The 18816-nt window shown below is 44.5% G+C and overlaps 1 protein-coding gene across 1 annotated transcript in view; it reads right to left on the reverse strand.

Annotated features, from left to right (window-relative positions):
• Positions 1 to 18816, reverse strand: part of LOC136626748 (zinc finger protein 850-like) — a 139613-nt gene that overhangs the window by 45199 nt on the left and 75598 nt on the right. Inside the window, exon 9 of the mRNA XM_066601754.1 lies at positions 9624 to 9676. Within this exon, the coding sequence (XP_066457851.1) occupies positions 9624 to 9676 (53 nt within the window). The remainder of the gene's footprint in view (positions 1 to 9623; positions 9677 to 18816) is intronic.

The raw sequence follows: 18816 nt of genomic DNA on the forward strand, positions 1-18816 counted from the left end.
ATGTATGTAAAAATATACAGAAAAGGATGTTACAATGAAGACAAGGTTTATAGGCATACACAACAGACAGTACTTAAAATAAAACAAGTGGAAAATAACAGAAAGATATTGGATTTGGGATGCTCAGCCCAGGGTTCTGATTTGTGCAGAGTCACAGGAAAAAACAGGACAGTCCATAAGCCTTGGCGCACCTCTGAAGGTCTGACACCCAGGACCTATGCCCCCTTGGTTCTTAAAGGTTTCCCCAGAACACACCTCCATCCACCCTCTCTGGGGTCATTCAGGAGGGGTGGGGTGGAGGTGGAGGTATCTGTGTAAAACCATAGTTCCCTATTTGTGCCATATCTCGGCAGGAGATCCTCTGATCGGGAATATACCTGTCATATTTCCCATCATGAGTTTATCTACTCAGCAATAAAAAGTATGACCCGGAAATTATAGCTAGGTACACGGATACACCATTTGGAAGGTGTTCTGGGTCCGCACCTCAATTTGTGTAGATGCATTTTATTCGGCTGGCCTGCCTGATTCCGGAAATATAATTCATATGAGGCTAGGACCTTCGCACAACCAATAATGCTTATTAAGAGATTTTCTTCTGATTTGAATCTTGGAGCCAGGATGTCTGTGGGTAATACCAGAGGTGTCAATTCTCGCTAGCAGGGGGTATTTACTATCCTCTTGTCCCTTGTTTAAGGCCTATTAAGACACAACGATTATCGCTCAAAATTCGCTCAAAAGCCATCTTTTGAGTGATAAAAATTGCATGTAAACGCGCGGCCATTGTGCACTTTTCATGCACTATTCGTTCATCGCTAACTTTTAGCAAGCTAAAAGTCAGCGATCACCCTCTTATCAGCACCGCACTCTGAGTTCTCAGAGGCATACCAGCATTCTTTCAGCTGGTATCCCGCACAGAGCTTTTAGTGATAGTTCTGAGAACAAAGCAGCTCCTGCTGTTCTCGGCACTATCAGCTCAGCGGGATACCCACTGAGAGCTCTGAGAACAAAGCTGTCTTCTGCAAACAGGGGGAACCTTCATGCACACACTAATAAGCTCTTAAGTAGCTAATTAGCTATTTAAGAGCTCAAGGAAAGTGATCCCTCAAAACTGTCACTCTGGTCAGCTGACTCCCTACCCTACTTAGAAATCGCCCTAACTCCCTCAGCTGACGCCCTCCCTTCAGCAAACGTTCCCTTCTTGAAGACCTCAATACAAAAAGAACTAGATCGCCTCTCCACATACGAGCCCAGCTGGATGGGCAGGGTGATACTGTACAAAATGAATATACTTCCTTGAATTTTGTACTACTTCAGGACCATCGCGGTACCTATCCTGGACTCCATATTTGCCACATTTCACCAGCAAATGTGCAAGTTCATATGGAGAGGAGCAAAACCCAGAGTGGCATTTTCTATCCTAAACAGGCCTCTGAAATTCGGAGGATTGGGGATTCCCAACCTCCGAAACTACCATAAAACCTTCTTAATCGACCAGACCAGACACTGGTTTAACTCGGAGACTGATAAAAAATGGGCGACTATTGAATCAACCACAACAGGAGCTCCCAACTGGAAGACTTATCTCTTAGCTAACTCCTGTTCCAGGGTAGCAACCTACTTGACTTTCGACAGATACAGGAAAAATATGCAGTTCCCCCATCAGAACAATATACATATCTCCGTATCTGCAACTACTTAAAAGCTCATAAAGCCACCTCCGTATCCCTTCCAGACCCTCTTAACGACCTGTTAAACGCAAAAATAGCAACACAGAAAAAACTAACAAAAACCATATACACCTGTCTTTCTGGCATCCAATTTTTCAAGAAAACGATAAATTTCCTAAACTGGGAAAAAGACTTGAATAAGAAATTCTCTCAAAACATGTGGTGCGATGCCCTTAAATGGGCCCACAAGTCCTCCGCCTGCGCCTCTCACTGGGAACAATACCAAAAACTCTTAACCAGATGGTATTGCTCTCCATTAAGATTGTCACAGATGAAAAAAGACATCTCACCTCTTTGCTGGAGAGGTTGTGGGGGAACCGGCTCTCTACTCCACATATTCTGGTCCTGCCCCCACATACGCCAATACTGGACTAAAATTTCACAATATATCTCCAACCTGCTACACACCTCAAACAAATTAGAACCTGAATTTGCTCTGCTTTTAATAGGTATAGGAAACACACCCAGAAACCACAGAGTAATAGTATCTCACATACTACATGCATCGCGAGGTCTCATAGTGAGGAATTGGAGATCCAAACATATTCCATCTATAGAAGAAATGCAGGATATTGTCTCATTAAACTGTGTACACGAAAGATTGATTGCCCATCAAAAAGACACACTACCCCAGTTTCGTAAAAATTGGGCAGTGTGGGCCCAAGCAATGAAAATGCCAATAGGCTATGACTAGTCGGGAACTAGTCCCCATCTTCTCCATCCTCTGCCCCTTGCCCCTTCCCCTCCCCTCTATCTTCCCATCCTGCACCGCCTACCCGCTAACCCTGCCTAATGGAGGATATGAGGGAACACACCAAGTATTCCAGGGGGACGGGGGTCATCTCATCCCCTACCGCAAAGCCTACCCACAAGAGTATTTTCTTCGGAACAACAAGAACAAAGACTTTATAGGAGCATCATGCGAAAATACAGTGTCAACGAGTTTAGGTAGCTTAGAGTTAAGGTTAAGTCTCTTTCCTGATTTTCCCCTGCCCCCCCTGCTCCTTCCCTCCAACTTTCCTTTTTCTCCGTTTAGAAATAAGTTGTAACATGCAACTCTGTAAAACATTGATTGCGAAACAATTACCTAATCCTTGTACATGTATGAACCAAATGCCAATAAAAATTCTTTGATTTAAAAAAAAAAAGAACTGTCACTCAAACTGCCGTTTGAGTGAAATGTGAGTGATCCTCTTGCCGTGTAGATGTAGCTTTACTTTATTGCCATCATGATCAAAGACTTCCTGAAGCCAAATGCATATCAGAGACCTCTCAGATGTGAGGGAGGAAGGGAAAATATAAAATATTGAGAAGTTCAGCTTTTCCAGTATCCAGAGAGGCAAGGTGATATGGAAAATAAATAAGAGCATTGAAACCATGCATTACATGGCCAACAACAATTACAGGAGAATGATGGCAAACACAGTAAAACAAAAGAGTCAAGAACATTCCCTACCTAATAGATAATAAACTCAAACACAAAGTAAGCAACCCCCTAGATACTGGTTGATGGGAAAGAAATAGTGTTGAACAGAACAGGAAGACCACCAAACAAATTGTGTGGGAGAAAGAGCAGAAAGCTGACAGGGAAGGTGACAAGATGTGGTTTTGAAAAGTATGAGGGCAAGGTGATAACACATGAAGTTAAATGACAACTGTAACAGAGAGAATCCTGACTATATGCTGACAGTACATAGCAATTTAGCAATGTACCATATTGGACATGCAAGCAGCATTTACGGTTCATTCTCCTCATCAGTGTATACGTCCGGCACACATTCTGACTGACGACACAGAAAGACGAGACAGTAGAGAAATTCTTTGTCAGACTACCGATGGGGTAGAACCAAAATAATCTTTCAGATCAGCGTCTGCTTGATTCAGTTTATGGGCTTGGGAAGCCATTGAGGTAGGGCTGAAAAAGCTATTATGTGTATAAAAAAAGCTGCAGTACTGTGCTTTGTTGTTGCTTCTGCTTTCTCTTATCTCCTCAGCTTCAACGATGTGAGCATAATGCTAAGCAGCAAAAGGTGGGACCTGTAAATTTCAGTTGCTAAAACTTCATGAGGGTGTGTCTCTGGGACACAAAAAAGGGAGGGAAAGCAAAATCTTGGCTCGCTGGAAAACTAACCACTGCTTCCTTAAATTGAATAGACCTGTGTATGATTGTGCTGTGATTCTTCCTGGTTGACTCCTCCTATTTCCCCAAAAGGGGGAAAGGTTTCTCATACACAGTATGAGTGTATGTGTTGTATATGGAATGTGTGTGTTGGTGAACTGGAACGATCAAGTGTGAGTGAAGACAGTCAAACAATTAGCCGAATTCAAAGGGGTTAAGCTAGATGAAGTAAAAAGTACGTAATCCCTCCTCAGGAAAGGAGTGAGTAAGAATCAAAGGTCTGAGAGATTACAGAATGCTAAGGAAAAAATACAGTGCTGTGTGGAAAGCTGAGTGCAGTGCCTAAGGAAAGTTTGGTAGATAAATAAATTTGTATTAATGCGCTTGACAAGTCTGATAAGTGCATTGCAAACAGAATAAGATTAATAACAAATTTGCTTAAAGGGTAAATGTATTTGCTTACAGGGTATCACATTTCCAATGTAGGTGCATTTACAGTGTCAGAGACTGTTAGTGAAATGAATTTGACTCCATGTTCTTTCCTATGCATAGCCATTTTGTAGCAGGTAGCCATCACGTAGGCCTCTTTCATTTGCATTCATTTTAAAATGAGAATTTGTAGATATTAAATAGTTGCTCAAAAAGCCTTGAGTGAACAGCGAGGCCAGAGCTGCCAGGAGATAGCTATGAAGCATCCAGACTGACTGGCATGTCAAGATGATTTGTTCCTCACTGTTCACACATGTTCCAAATATTTATATCATACATTTTATTGTTATACATTCCTGTACCCGTGTTCCAAGAAGTCAATCATATATGATTACAATGCGTGTATTTGGTGATTTAGATGTTAAATTCTTTATCATGCATATTCATATTTGTATTTTAGTTTTATGAACCAATGGTAATAAATCAATATAATAAATTTGAATTATTGTAATTGAAGCATGTGCCTCTATAAAAACTGTTGCCTGTCAATTCATAGGTTGTGGTATAACAAGTTATTTCTGAGCTTGAACAAACAAATAACCAATTTGAAACCCAGAAGCATACTTGGAAATGCAAGCTTTAAGCTTTCACTAACATTTGCTGCCCAACAAGGGCATTGGGTCTTACTCCAGGCCCCAGCGAAGAATTCAGTGCTTTTCACTCCCCCGGGAAACAGAGACAGAGTGCGCTCTACAAATGAAAAAGTAAGAAACTTTATTTCTTACAAATTGTCTGTCTTTCTCTGCAGCTGTGATTTGCCTATCTGCACTGGAGACGGAGGGAATATTATAATCATGCTTTGATCCATGCAAAGAACCCAACAGGCCGGTATGTTTTTGGGTAATTTTGGAATCTGTACGAGAATGTTGTCCGGCCATTTGTGAGGTGAGTGCTGTGAATGCATATTATTGCCCTGAGAAAAAGATTGAGTAAATGAATAGCAAAGTTCAAGGGACTGAAAGGAAGAGGTAGTTAGAGTTAGTTAGGAAGTCTGGTCTGCTTTGGAGCGCGTGGTTGTTAGAGAGTGATATCTCACTTCCCCCTTCTTCTTCCAAATCTGACTGACATTCCTTAGAAGACAGTGGACGTCAAATACATAGTGACTGTGTTGTAAAATGTACAAAAAATTGTTTCGATTTAGCACTGTAGATGATCGATGGCAATTGAATTTTGGCAAATTTGGCATATACGCATTAAGAGGAAGGGTTGGGTTTTCTTTTTCTCTGCTCTCCCGAGTGTGTCCTTCTGTATTGACCATAGAATCTGAGATTGAAGCAGGACAACAGAAGTGCTAAGCAGCTTGTTGTTTGAGTATATCACCCAGGAGGAAGTACCTTGTTGTTGTATACTACTACTACTGAGAGTTGCATAAGGCTCACATTTAGCATTTCTTCAATTACGGTGAGCTGAACAGGCTGTTGATACTGAGGCAAAAGCTTGTTTTCAAAAATACAGACCTGTGCCATGAGTTGTGGAAGAAACAGCTCCAGAGGGGTTCTCTAAATTGTGACCAGAAGATGAAACTGTAAGTATTTATGTGTGCAGAGAGAGGGGAGACAAGCCAGACCTGGGCCATAAGAGACAGAGAAACCTGAGGTAAGCTATGGGTGATGTGCTAAAAAATAGTGTTGAACAGGGCTGGAAGACCACCAAGCAGATTGTGTGGGAGAGAATGATGAAAAAGCTATTGGAGTTCTTGACAAGATGTGGTTTTGATGGGTATGAAGGCAAGGTGATAACATATGAACTCAATGACAACTGTGACAGTGAAAATCTTTGTGCCTGTATGCTGTAAGGAAAGGAGAGAGCCCTAGGGTTTACCAGGCTAAGCAAACAATTATCAAGAAAATTGCCTAAGAGTTTTACCCTCCCAAACAGAAAATAATTAATTGCACACTTTATTAACATATATGCGCTCAAAAAAGGACAAAGACACTTTAAAATAAAGGAGTAGGTGGCTAAACTAGATCTGGACTATATTCAAGAGGAACTAAGTGTATGTTAGCTAGACAAGCTGAAAGGGTGATACAAAAGTGTGAGTTAATAGAGGTACTATGCAAGCAGCCTGATTATATGTTTCCTAGGTAAGCTGAAAGGGCAGTCATTTATAGCCACATCATTATAGCATGCTGTCCTCAGGAAAACAACATAACTGCAAGCAGCCAATACTGGGACACACAGGGTCCCAGTATAAAGATGCTATAAGAAGAAGCCAAGATATAAGATTCAGTAAATTGCTATGCTAAGTATGTCTAAATCACAGTTGTGACATAGGCTGAAAATATCAAGAACACCTGTGCAATGTCTGAGGCACCCACAATAATTACATCACCTGTGCAATACTGAGGAAATCCCGAAAACATGACCTGTTGGCGGTCCCGGAGGACTGGAGTTGGGGAACACTGCTCTAGAACACACACACAGCATGCACCATTGAGAAATGGTGTGACTTTTGGCAGTCAGAAGTCTTTATTAAACCACAAAAAGACTGCCTAGATGCCTAGCTATCCAAAAACATATTGTATAGTGGATCCATCCCTAAACCTAATCTAAAAAAACATATAACACATGCCCTCCCAACATGTTTTACTACAAGGCTTTATCAAGGGGGCTAAGGTAGGCTATAGTTGTAGCAATGCACCATATTGGACATGCAAGCATCATTTCTGCACTGTTCAGTCTCCTTATCAGTGTATATGTCTGGCACATATTGTGACTGATATGACACAGAAAGACAGTAGAGAAATTCTTTGTTAGACTACCAATGGGGTATCAAACAAAAATACTGTGCTCCTAGAACATGTAACGGTGATGTCACAAATGAAGTAAAGGAAAAACAGTACAAGAACAGCACTTAGTCTGGAGGAGGGCGGTGTGATGAACAGAAGCCCCCTCCTGGAAGTGACCACTCCAAGCAGTACAGTAATAATCCAATTCTTGCCAACACGAGAAAGAAGGGTTGGGAATCTGTAGGCCTCCTACCAAGCAAACCAAATCAGGCAACTTACACTCAGTTTTTTCCTAACTGAAGATGTTAGCTGTCCACAACTAAAAAGACACCAAACAGAGGGCAAATCCATCTCAAGGACATGGCCCTTATTTTTCATTTTTCGGTCCTCCCCCTGTAAGAAAAATTGTCTTTTATTTATCCATCGACATAGATGTCTGAGAACTTGTTTTATGTGGAACGAGTTGTATTTTTCAGGGGTACCATTAAAAAATTATAAGTAGAGTAAAATGAAATAAAAAGTGAAATTCCGCCATCGATGAGTGCGTCTCGTTCCTACAGCGCACAAATTCCAATAAAAATATTGAATTTTTTACAAATTATTTTTCTGACCGCAATAACGTTTTTGTTTTTTGGTGACACAGTTGTGTGAGGGCTCAATTTTTGCAGGATGTCCTGTAGTTTGCGTTGGTACCATTTTGGAATATATATAACTTTTTGATCTTTTTTTATTGCATTTCTTCTTGGAGACAGGGTGGCCAAAAAAAAGCACATTTCTGGTGTTCTTTAGTTTCTTTTTTTCTGACAACCTAAATAATGCATTACTTTGATAGATCGGACTTTTACGGAAGCAGCGATACCAAAATGTATTTTTGTTTCATTGCTTAGATTTTAGATTATTTTTACTTTGTTCTTAGTCCCCAGAGGGGATAACAACTTCAGATACTTTGATAGCTCCTGCAGTATGATGTAATACCATAGCATTACATTATATTGTGATCTGACAGGCATTCTATTAAGCCACCCCAGGGGGATATCTTGTTAGGCATTCTTCCATAATAGCCCTGGGCCATTCAGAAAGGTTAATAGCTCCAATGAGCTGCGTGGCTTATCAGAGCTGTTGCCGGCGGGTGTCGGCTATAGGAAACAGTCAGTGCCAATGTGGTATGGAGGAAAATCCCCATGTGATCCCGAAAGTAGTGCCCACTTATCCAGCAGTCCCATCAGGTTGGGTAAAGAAATTAACGGCTGGGTTAATGTGAGCAGCAGATCATCAGCGAATAGACTCAGTTTGTATTCCACTCCCCCCACTGTAATTCCTTTTATACTGGGATTTGGCCGGACAGCTATTGCAAGGGGTTCAATCACTAACGTGAATAGCGCTGGTGAGAGGGGACAGCCTCATCACGTACGACTGCGATCGGCTCGTGACGGACATGCGCAGTGTGATCTTTTTTCAGATTTATTTTTTTCTAATGCTGCTGCTTTGCAATGCCTGCATATAGACCATTCAAGGGCTGTGTTTGATATGCGGAGAAATAGAGTATGCTGCAATTTATTTCTCCTGCGTATCGACACACAGTGCCCACACACAGTCCATAGACTTTCATTGCGCTCATTCACAGCGTGTTACACATGGGAAATACAGGACATGCGATAATGCCTCTGCTTTTGGAAGGCAGCATTCCTGCAAGTCAATGTTAGATTCTTTATACAAGCCTTGTAACAATGAATGGGAATTGAAAGCAAAGCCAGAATCCATACACAGACAGCTGTTTCGGGGTGTTTGCCCCTCATCAGTGTGCAGTAAGTTTCTGGCCTGGCTAGTGAGAAGCCTGTGACGTGGGTCAGGGACGCTATTGTCAGAGAAATTGTTTTGGTCCTAAAGAAATTGCCAATACCAGGTAGAATTAAAATAGCCAGTCACTAGTGACAACGCCAATTAACGAAGACTCAGACACAGAGATCTGAATAAAAGTCAATGGTGGCAGGTTCTGCTGCCCCCCTGCACATTGCTGTGTTTTTTTTTGTTAAGGCATAAAAGGGGTGTTAATTAATGTACACAAGTGGGCCGCCCTGAACAGGGTTACATCATTCAAGGTATAGGAGTACATACAGGTTTGCCTATAAAAGTGATTATAACATCTGGAGGCACATTTTGCAATCTTACACAATCTGAGGATGAATTCCCCCACACTGGGCATTCTACTGAGCATCCATTGATGCGTTTTCTCCTTAGGGAGAACATCTAGAAGGTGAGTGAGTGGAGGCTTATAAGGCCATTCATGCGCCTCATTCCCAGTCATTGTTACAAGGCTTGTATAAAGAGTCTAACCTTGACTTGCAGGAATGCTGCCTTTCCCTGACACATGGGAAATATGCATGCGTAATATGCGGTGACAATACTCTCGTGTTAATGAGGCCTATGAATCCATAGAGATCAATGGGTTCTATTCTCAGCGTATTGCATGGGTAAACTTTTCATGCGCAAATACGTCCGTGTGAATCAAGCCTAAGAAAGGCATTCTGAAAAATAGCTGAAATCCCGGCTACATACGTCGGTGCTTGCACCTCCATCATTCCCCACAGATTTCACTGGAGGTTTCCCATCTGCAGAGCGAATGAGGGCCGAGAGCACAGGGTTATGGGAACATGCAGATAGACCCAGAGACTAACATTAGTTCCTGATTACTGAGAGAGAGAAGGGAATATTGATGACTAGAGATGAGTGAGCGCTGTGCTGTCGGAGTGAGCATGAGGGAGCCGGGGGGGGGGGGGTGGGGGGGGAAAGAGAGATCTTCACCCCGTTCCCCGCCAGCACCCGAATCTTTGCGGGTGAGCGAGCAGGTACTCAGTAAGGACGATACTCGCTCGAGTGTCTGTCCTTACCGAGTATGTTCGCTCATCTCTATTGATGACCAATGTGTGAGAGCAGTGAAGTAACAGCCGTCCTCTGCCGCACGGGGAGCCGCGCACATTCACTACAGAGAGAGAAGGGAATATTGGTGACCGATGTGTGAGAGCGGCTGAGAAGTAACATCTGTCCTCTGCCGCACGGGGAGCCACACACATTCACTACTGCGAGAGGAGGGAATATTGGTGACCAGTGTGTGAGAGCAGCGAGAAGTAACAGCCGTCCTCTGCCACACGGGGAGCCGCGCACATTCACTACAGAGAGACAAGGGAATATTGGTGACTGATGTGTGAGAGCGGCTGAGAAGTAACATCTGTCCTCTGCCGCACGGGGAGCCACACACATTCACTACAGAGAGAGAAGGGAATGTTGGTGACCGATGTGTGAGAGCAGCTGAGAAGTAACAGGCGTCCTCTGCCACACGGGGAGCCACGCACATTCACTACAGAGAGAGAAGGGAATATTGGTGACCAATGTGTGTGAGCGGCTGAGAAGTAACAGCCGTCCTCTGCCCCACGGGGAGCAGCGCACATTCACTACAGAGAGAGGAGGGAATATTGGTGACCAAGGTGTGAGAGCAGCTGAGAAGTAACAGCCGTCCTCTGCCACACGGGGAGCCGTACACATTCACTACAGAGAGAGAAGGGAATATTGGTGACCAATATGTGAGAGCAGCTGAGAAGTAACAGCCGTCCTCTACCACACGGGGAGCCGCGCACATTCACTACAGAGAGAGAAGGGAATATTGGTGACCAGTGTGTGAGAGCGGCTGAGAAGTAACATCCGTCCTCTGCCACACGGGGAGCCGCACACATTCACTACAGAGAGAGAAGGGAATATTGGTGACCAATATCTGAGAGCAGCTGAGAAGTAACAGCCGTCCTCTGCCACTCGGGGAGCCGCGCACATTCACTACAGAGAGAGAAGGGAATATTGGTGACTGATGTGTGAGAGCGGCTGAGAAGTAACAGCCGTCCTCTGCCGCACAGGGAGCCGCGCACATTCACTACAGAGAGAGAAGGGAATATTGGTGACCAATGTGTGAGAGCGGCTGAGAAGTAAGAGCCGTCCTCTGCCACACGGGGAGCCGCGCACATTCACTACAGAGAGAGAAGGGAATATTGGTGACCAATGTGCTAGAGTGGCTGAGAAGTAACAGCTGTCCTCTGCCGAATGGGGAGCCGCACACATTCACTACAGAGAGAGAAGGGAATATTGGTGACCCATGTGTGAGAGCAGCTGAGAAGTAACAGCCGTCCTCTGCCGCACGGGGAGCCGCGCACATTCACTACAGAGAGAGAAGGGAATATTGGTGACCGATGTGTGAGAGCAGCTGAGAAGTAACAGCCATCCTCTGCCGAACGGGGAGCCGCACACATTCACTACATAGAAATAAAAATGCTGTTTTTTTTAACAACTTAGTAACCGCCCCATTGCCTTTTTACTTTCTGGCTTAGTGGGCTTTAGTCCTCAGGGAAGTAAAAACACACTTGCTCTGAGGATTATAGCCACATGGGTTGAGGATGTGACAGCTCCCTCTTATGTTGGCTGCTGGAGGTAGTTGACAACCTGTAGCTGTCATGGGGTCCGCGGGGAGTGAATGGATAACGATGATTGCATGAAAGTAAATAGAAAGTTTAAAAAAGTTAAAGTTTCAACTCCCCTCATGGATAAGATCCATGAGGGAAGCTGAAAGTACTCACCCTGGCCTCCTCGATGTCCCACGGCGATTCCGTCCTGAAAGAATCTGCCACTGTGTTCTGCGCATGTGCGGCAAAGGACAAATGATGACGCATGCGCAGAAGACGGGATCGCCCGGGAGATTTGAAATCTTCTGGCTCCCGGCTACCTTCTTCCATGAGCCCATCCCAACCCGGCCTCCTTTTTTTACCCCGGTTTTCAGACATAGCACACAGTTTACATTATTAATTTTATCTAATATTAAAAAAAAATGCAAAAAAAAGTTGGGGGGTGAGAGGGAGGTTCTTTTTAGGGAGTTGATTTTTATTCTGCACAAGTGGGCAATGGGGCCGGGAATTTATTCCCTTTGTGCCCTGAAATCTAATGAGCGTTTCCTCTATTACACACCTATCCCTGTGTCCAGTAAGCTGATTAGGGCTACAATGGGGCTATTGCTGAATACAGAAAAACTAGTGCATACAGTTATTAGATTCGAGCCACAATGGGTATGTTTATGAACACAGGATAAACGGAGGGATCCATTTTGGGGTGTAAATCCTCATTTTCATGCGCACTATAGAAAAAAAATATCTTTTAAATGACATATTTGCAGGAGTACAACATTTGATTTTTTCTCCTCTGAATTGCATTAACTTCTGAAAAAAAACTGTGAGGTCAAAACACTCCTGACCCCCTCAGTGAATATATTAAGGGGTGTAGCTTTTAAAATTGGGTCATTTGTGGGGGGATCTATCATTCTGACACCTATGAGCCTTTACAATCTTGGCTTGGTGCAGGAAAACAAAGTGTTCCTCAAAATGTAAATAATTAATATTAAATTTTTACGTCTCCTAAATGGTTAATAAAGTAAACAGATGGAAATATGTCTTATCAAAAATGTGGACAGTATGTTTGCATAAATTTGTGATATTACAGTTGAAAATATGAAAAAATGATACTTTTTCCAATTTTGGCACTTTTAATAACGAGCCCTTATAATGAGGAGAGGCTGACTGCTCCCCTGTGGCGGCGGCTCCCGTCCAGTGCTGCAGCCTCAGTGCGGCCGCATGGAGCCAGGTGACGCGGCCGGCGGTCATGTGCCGCACATTGTGTCCGTGAGCGCTGAGCCCCTCACAGCGGCCATAGAAGAATCCCCCTTGAAGCCTGTGAGGGGGAGCACCACGGGGCCGGCTGCCGCTTCTTCCGGGCTCCGTGCGGCAGACATCAGGGGGCGGAGCTGGACGGGAGCCGCCGGGAGAACATTCAATGTGGCTTCATTTTATGTCCCAGAAAACCTCTTTAATGAGAAATTTACCCCAGAAATCCTGTGAGCCGCGTGACCCTGTGTGCAAGAAAACCAGCCAATCACAGCGCTGCTTATAGCACTACCTGCTCCTCAGGAGAGCTGCGCTGTGATTGGTTGCTATGGGCCTCCATAAATCTGCCCCCCAGTGCTGGTGACCCCACATACCTCCACCTGCAGCCGGACAGGAGCCGTGGGGTTGTTCTGTGCTTACAGGACCTGTGATGATGTCACCGTCATGTGATCAGTGTGTGGGAGGAGACAAGGGGTCACATGACCAGGTCTCTGCTCAGTGGATGCAGGACTGTGCTGTGTGAGGATGGATTCAGAAAGTGAATGGTGCAGAGCCGAGCGTGTGTGAGACGGAGGAGCGGAGCCGAGCGTGTGTGCGAGACAGAGGAGCGGAGCTGAGTATGTGTGAGACGGAGGAGCGGAGCCGAGCGTGTGTGAGACGGAGGAGCGGAGCCGAGCGTGTGTGAGACGGAGGAGCGGAGCCGAGCGTGTGTGAGATGGGGGAGCGGAGCCGAGCGTGTGTGAGACGGAGGAGCGGAACCGAGCGCGTGTGAGACGGAGGAGCGGAGCCGAGCGCGTGTGAGACGGAGGAGCGGAGCCGAGCGCGTGTGAGACGGAGGAGCGGAGCCCAGCGCGTGTGAGACGGAGGAGCGGAGCCGAGCGCGTGTGAGACGGAGGAGCGGAGCCGAGCGCGTGTGAGATGGAGGAGCGGAGCCGAGCGTGTGTGTGAGACGGAGGAGTGGAGCCGAGCGTGTGTGAGATGGAGGAGCGGAGCCGAGCGTGTGTGTGAGACGGAGGAGCGGAGCCGAGCGTGTGTGAGACGGAGGAGCCGAGCCGAGCGTGTGCGAGACGGAGGAGCCGAGCTGAGCGTGTGTGAGACGGAGGAGCCGAGCCGAGCGTGTGCGAGACGGAGGAGCGGAGCCGAGCGTGTGCGAGATGGAGGAGCGGAGCCGAGCGTGTGCGAGATGGAGGAGCAGAGCCGAGTGTGTGCGAGATGGAGGAGCGGAGCCGAGTGTGTGCGAGACGGAGGAGCGGAGCTGAGTGTGTGCGAGACGGAGGAGCGGAGCCGAGCGTGTGCGAGATGGAGGAGCGGAGCCGAGCGTGTGCGAGATGGAGGAGCGGAGCCGAGCGTGTGCGAGATGGAGGAGGGGAGCCGAGTGTGTGCGAGACGGAGGAGCGGAGCCGAGCGTGTGTGTGAGACGGAGGAGCGGAGCCGAGCGCGTGTGTGAAGTCCAAAAAGAAGCAGGGTCAGGCAGCAGGTTAGGTGCTTAAAGATTTTAATGCATAAGCATCAGTTATAAACACCTCATAGCCATAAAAATAGCTGTGTGTGTGAGACGGAGGAGCGGAGCCGAGCGTGTAATGTACATGTCGGGGCCGTATTATTATTTTTAGTGCCATACTGGGTGTTGTACATTGTAAAATGATTTAACCCTTTAACTGCCAGTCATTATTGGGGTTTTTGTTCCCACTGACATACGAGGTTTGTGTGTTGTGGGTTATTTTAATGCACCCTATAATGTTCACTAAAGAACATGTGAAGCGGGAACATTTCAGTGGTGCAGGGAAAAAACATATATACCAGCATATAATGTTGGTGACCAGCACAGTTCTACCTTATCCCCCTGTATCTGCGAGAATGTGTCCAAAAACTGCCACTTCCGATGATCCCAATACATCTGATGCTCACTGGATTACCCCAGAAAAGTTCAGACCCCAGATCCCTGACTTTACTGGAAGATCAGGGATACAATCTAACACAACAGGGCTCAGAGTTGTGGACTTTTTAAAGTTCTTTTCAGATTACTTTATTGCCCAGCGATGACCAGAATTACTATCGTTTATATAAAATTGGTCCCTTTTTTTACAGCAGGACTCAGAGGGGTGCACTTTAAGTTCTTTTTTTCAGATAACTTTATTATCCACATTGTTACTCAAACTAATTTATATGCCCAGAATTTCATCCAAGAAAATCCCAGCTCCAGTTTTGCAAAACCTTGCAAATAGACCCCATGTGGATGCATCAAAGATTAAAAAGTTTGGGGGTTACCATTTGTACCTGGGTAATTTTTACACAAGTGTTCCCCTATTCCAGAGCCTTGCTTCCAGAAGAACAGTGGCATGTGGCACTGCTTGAAAAAAAATAGGAAAAGCCTCCCTAAGTCACTGCTTGGGCAAACTCTGGGAAGTGGTGAGAGACGGGCACTATGCAGCGACAAAGTATTGTGTGTCAAATATAAGGACAAGAGCTCATTATACGGACACAGCAGTACCCCCTGCTCAGTACGAGGTATCAGTACAGAGACCCCCCAAGCCAGACTGCGTTCTTGACTACAATAGGTACATGGGAGGTGTTGTCCTGTCAGATCAAGTACCGAGGCCATGTAGAAAGCAAGGGTGTGGTATAAAAAAAACTGACCATGCATATCATGCAGGTGGCACTGTATAATGCCTACTTGCTACATCGATGTGTATCCCAGAGGGGCACCTTTCTTAAATTTCAGGAGGAAGTCATCAAGGCACTAATATTTGGGAACCAGGAGGTGGGGGGGGGGCAGTAATTCTGGAAGCGAGGTCACACATAGAGTGCTAGAGCAACACTTTCCTAGTGAAATTTCCTCCACTGGTAAGAAGGGAAGGACCCCAAAAAAAGTGCAGTCTGTTACATGAGGGATAAAGAAAATTACCATATATCATTGTGAAATGTGCCCAACATAACCCGGCCTGTGCATAAAAGATTGTTTCATATTAAACACACGTTCCTAGAATTTTAATTGTGTTACTGCATTGAAACACTGTTATATGATTAATCTGATGTACTCGGCACATCTTGTACATCAAGCCACATGTTGGTCCTTCCCTGCTGAGCTCGGCCATGCACCCAAAGAACAGTTTATGTCCACATGTGGGGCATTTTTGTGTACGGGAGCAATTGGGTAACACATCGTGGGGTGCTTTTGTTTTCCTTTTGCCCATGGCAAAAAATAAAAATCTCAGGCTAAACCTAAATATTATTGGAAAGATAGGAGGTTTTTGTTTTTAACTCAAATCGTTAAAAACATTTCCAAAACACCTGTGGGTTCAAAACATTCACTAACAGCCCTTAATAAATTCCCTGAGGGGTCTAGTTTCCAAAATTGGGTCAATTCTTGGGGTTTCAAATGTACTGGTACCTCAGGGGCTGCACACACTACATGAGATCCAAAACTTTTAAAATAAAAATCTGCAAAAAAGAAAAAAAAAATGGAACTGTTCTAATTTCTTTATCGACTATATGAAGACCTTTGACTTTGGCAACCATAACAAGCTATGGCAGACCCTACAAAAGCTGTGTGTATTGGCACATGTAGTCAAGCTAATAAAATCCCTTATACCAATCAACAAGCCACTGTGAGAACACAGTATCGAGAAACAGATTGGTTTAGGATGGGCAAAGGATTGCATCCTCTCACCCAACTTGTTTAAACTATATGTGGAAGTGATCATGCGGAAATTGGACCAAAACGAGTTGAAAATTGCGATTAAAATAGGTGGAAGAAACATCAACAATCTCCATTATGAGGATAACACAACTCTACTTGCAGAGACAGAAGCCGGTCTGAAGCTGCTGATATGTAAGATTAAAAGTAAAAGTGAAAAAAACTGAATTTGAAGAAGACTAAAATTGTGACAACTGCAAAAAATGGCCAAATTTTAATCAAAATCAACAATGAGGTCATAGAATGCATGCAAGACTTCATCTTCCTTGGCTCAAAAATTACCAGGCTGGAGAATCTATGCTAGAGAGAAAACGTAGGATAGCATTGGAGTGAAGCGCAATGCCAAACATGGACAAAATCTGGAAAAGTAGTGATATCGGTATAGCAACTAAACGCAGGATAGTGCAATCCACCGTTTTCCCCATAGCTATGTATGGATAGGAAAGTTGGACTGCAAAAAAGGCTGATAGAACGAGGATTGATGCATTTGAGCTGTGGTGCTGGTGAAAGCTGGTGAAATGCTCCACTAGTGGAGTTCGCCACGACCATGAGGCCTCAAAAGGGTTGTACCATAATATTATTCCCTATCCATAGGTTAGGAGACATGCACTGATTGGTGGGGGTCTCACCATTGACACCCCCACTGATTTTAAGAAAGGGGGGTCCCGTGTCCCCATTATCTTCACTGTTGGTTTACTGCACCCCATGCAATGAGGGAAAGACTGAATGGGGGGCTGGCTGTGCAAGCGCACCAGCACTTTGTTTATTTTCAATGGGCCATCCGAGTACCAGAGCAGCGCTCCCATTTGGTTATTTCCTTCACTCCCATTGAAATTAATGTAGTGCTCACTGCGTAAGCTTAGCCAGTACTCCATTCAGGTTCATGTCACTGCAGCGGGCAGAAAAGACCCCCACAGTGACGGGAGAATTGTACATGGGTGTCCCATTTTCCAAATCCGAGACCATACTCTCCAGACCGTGTGGATAGAAGAGAATTTGATATTCTGGTACAACCCCTTTAAATGATAAGCCTTCATCACCCATTTATTCATGGGCGGCATGATAGAGGATCTCCAATGCTTTGGTATAATGGTCCCAGCAGCAGTCATAAAAAATCTGCAAAGGCCTTTCTTGGCATGGAGAGCGGCTCCAGTACAATGGAGAGAAGACCAATATCATGTAGTGCAATGATTTCTTTCCAAAAACTAAGCTACGGTCCATCGATAAAGATTACATCGGGGGACAAATCTCAGGACCTTAGTTATGTAATTTCATATCCCCTCACGGATATGATCCATGAGAGCAGATGAAACTTTTACTTTTTTTAAAAATGTTTTTTGCATTTTAATGCGATAACGCTGATTGCATTGCCGGGAACGGGGCCTGGGATGACAGCTCCATGTTGTCAGCTACCTCCGAGCACCAACAGCATGGAGCTGTCACGTCCATAGCCCACGTGGCTTTAATCCCTGCAGGAAGCATGTTTTTATGTCCTCAGGGATTAAAGCCCACTTTAGCAGGACAAAAAAACACAATGGGCTGATCAATAAGGGGTTAACCTTCATCACCCATTTATTCATGGACGGCATAATAGAGGCTTTCCAATGCTTTGGTATAATAGTCCAGGCAGTCATGAAAAATCTGAAAAGACCTTTCTTGGCATGGAGAACGGCTCCAGTACAATGGAGAGAAGACCAATAGAGGGTAATAGTGGAAATCAAGCCCAGTAAGTCTATCATGTAGCGCAATGATTTCTGACCAAAACCTTTTTTTCCAATTTAACGTTTATTCAGTTGTCCCAAACAATGTACAGAAAATACAGAACATTTCATAACCCTCCCTCAGATATCGCAAAGAAATTACAATCCTCTTCTCAGTTCCAATGGCCGAATTCCCACATTGAATACTTTGGGATACAGATAAAAAATAAAAACTTTGACAACCTGTATGACAAAAATGTTGTCACTCTTTACGACAAACATACAGACCAAAGGGCAGATGGGCTCAGGATCCAACCCAGTCCTATTATAATCAAAATCAAAACCGCTCTCGCCATATTTAATATTGTAATTTATAACTAACCCCATTGTCAATGCTATCTCAATATGGGATAGTTCATCACAGAAGCAGGGGAATCAAAAAAAGTTTAGAACGCCTTCACTGACTTGACTCCTTAAAAATGTAACTTTTACTATTATTAAAATTGAAATGAAAGGCTTCAAGGACAAACAACATAAAGTCAAAGTGTATGGGGTACTAAATAAACTCGGTCTAGTAACCAACGGATACTGTCACTTGTTTCGGATTGACAGTTATGACAGGAAGGGCAGCATTCCAAATGAAGCGCCACCATCCCTTATCC

This window comes from Eleutherodactylus coqui, chromosome 4 (genome assembly GCF_035609145.1).
Source record: "Eleutherodactylus coqui strain aEleCoq1 chromosome 4, aEleCoq1.hap1, whole genome shotgun sequence".
In the NCBI taxonomy this organism is placed as follows: Eukaryota; Metazoa; Chordata; class Amphibia; order Anura; family Eleutherodactylidae; genus Eleutherodactylus; species Eleutherodactylus coqui.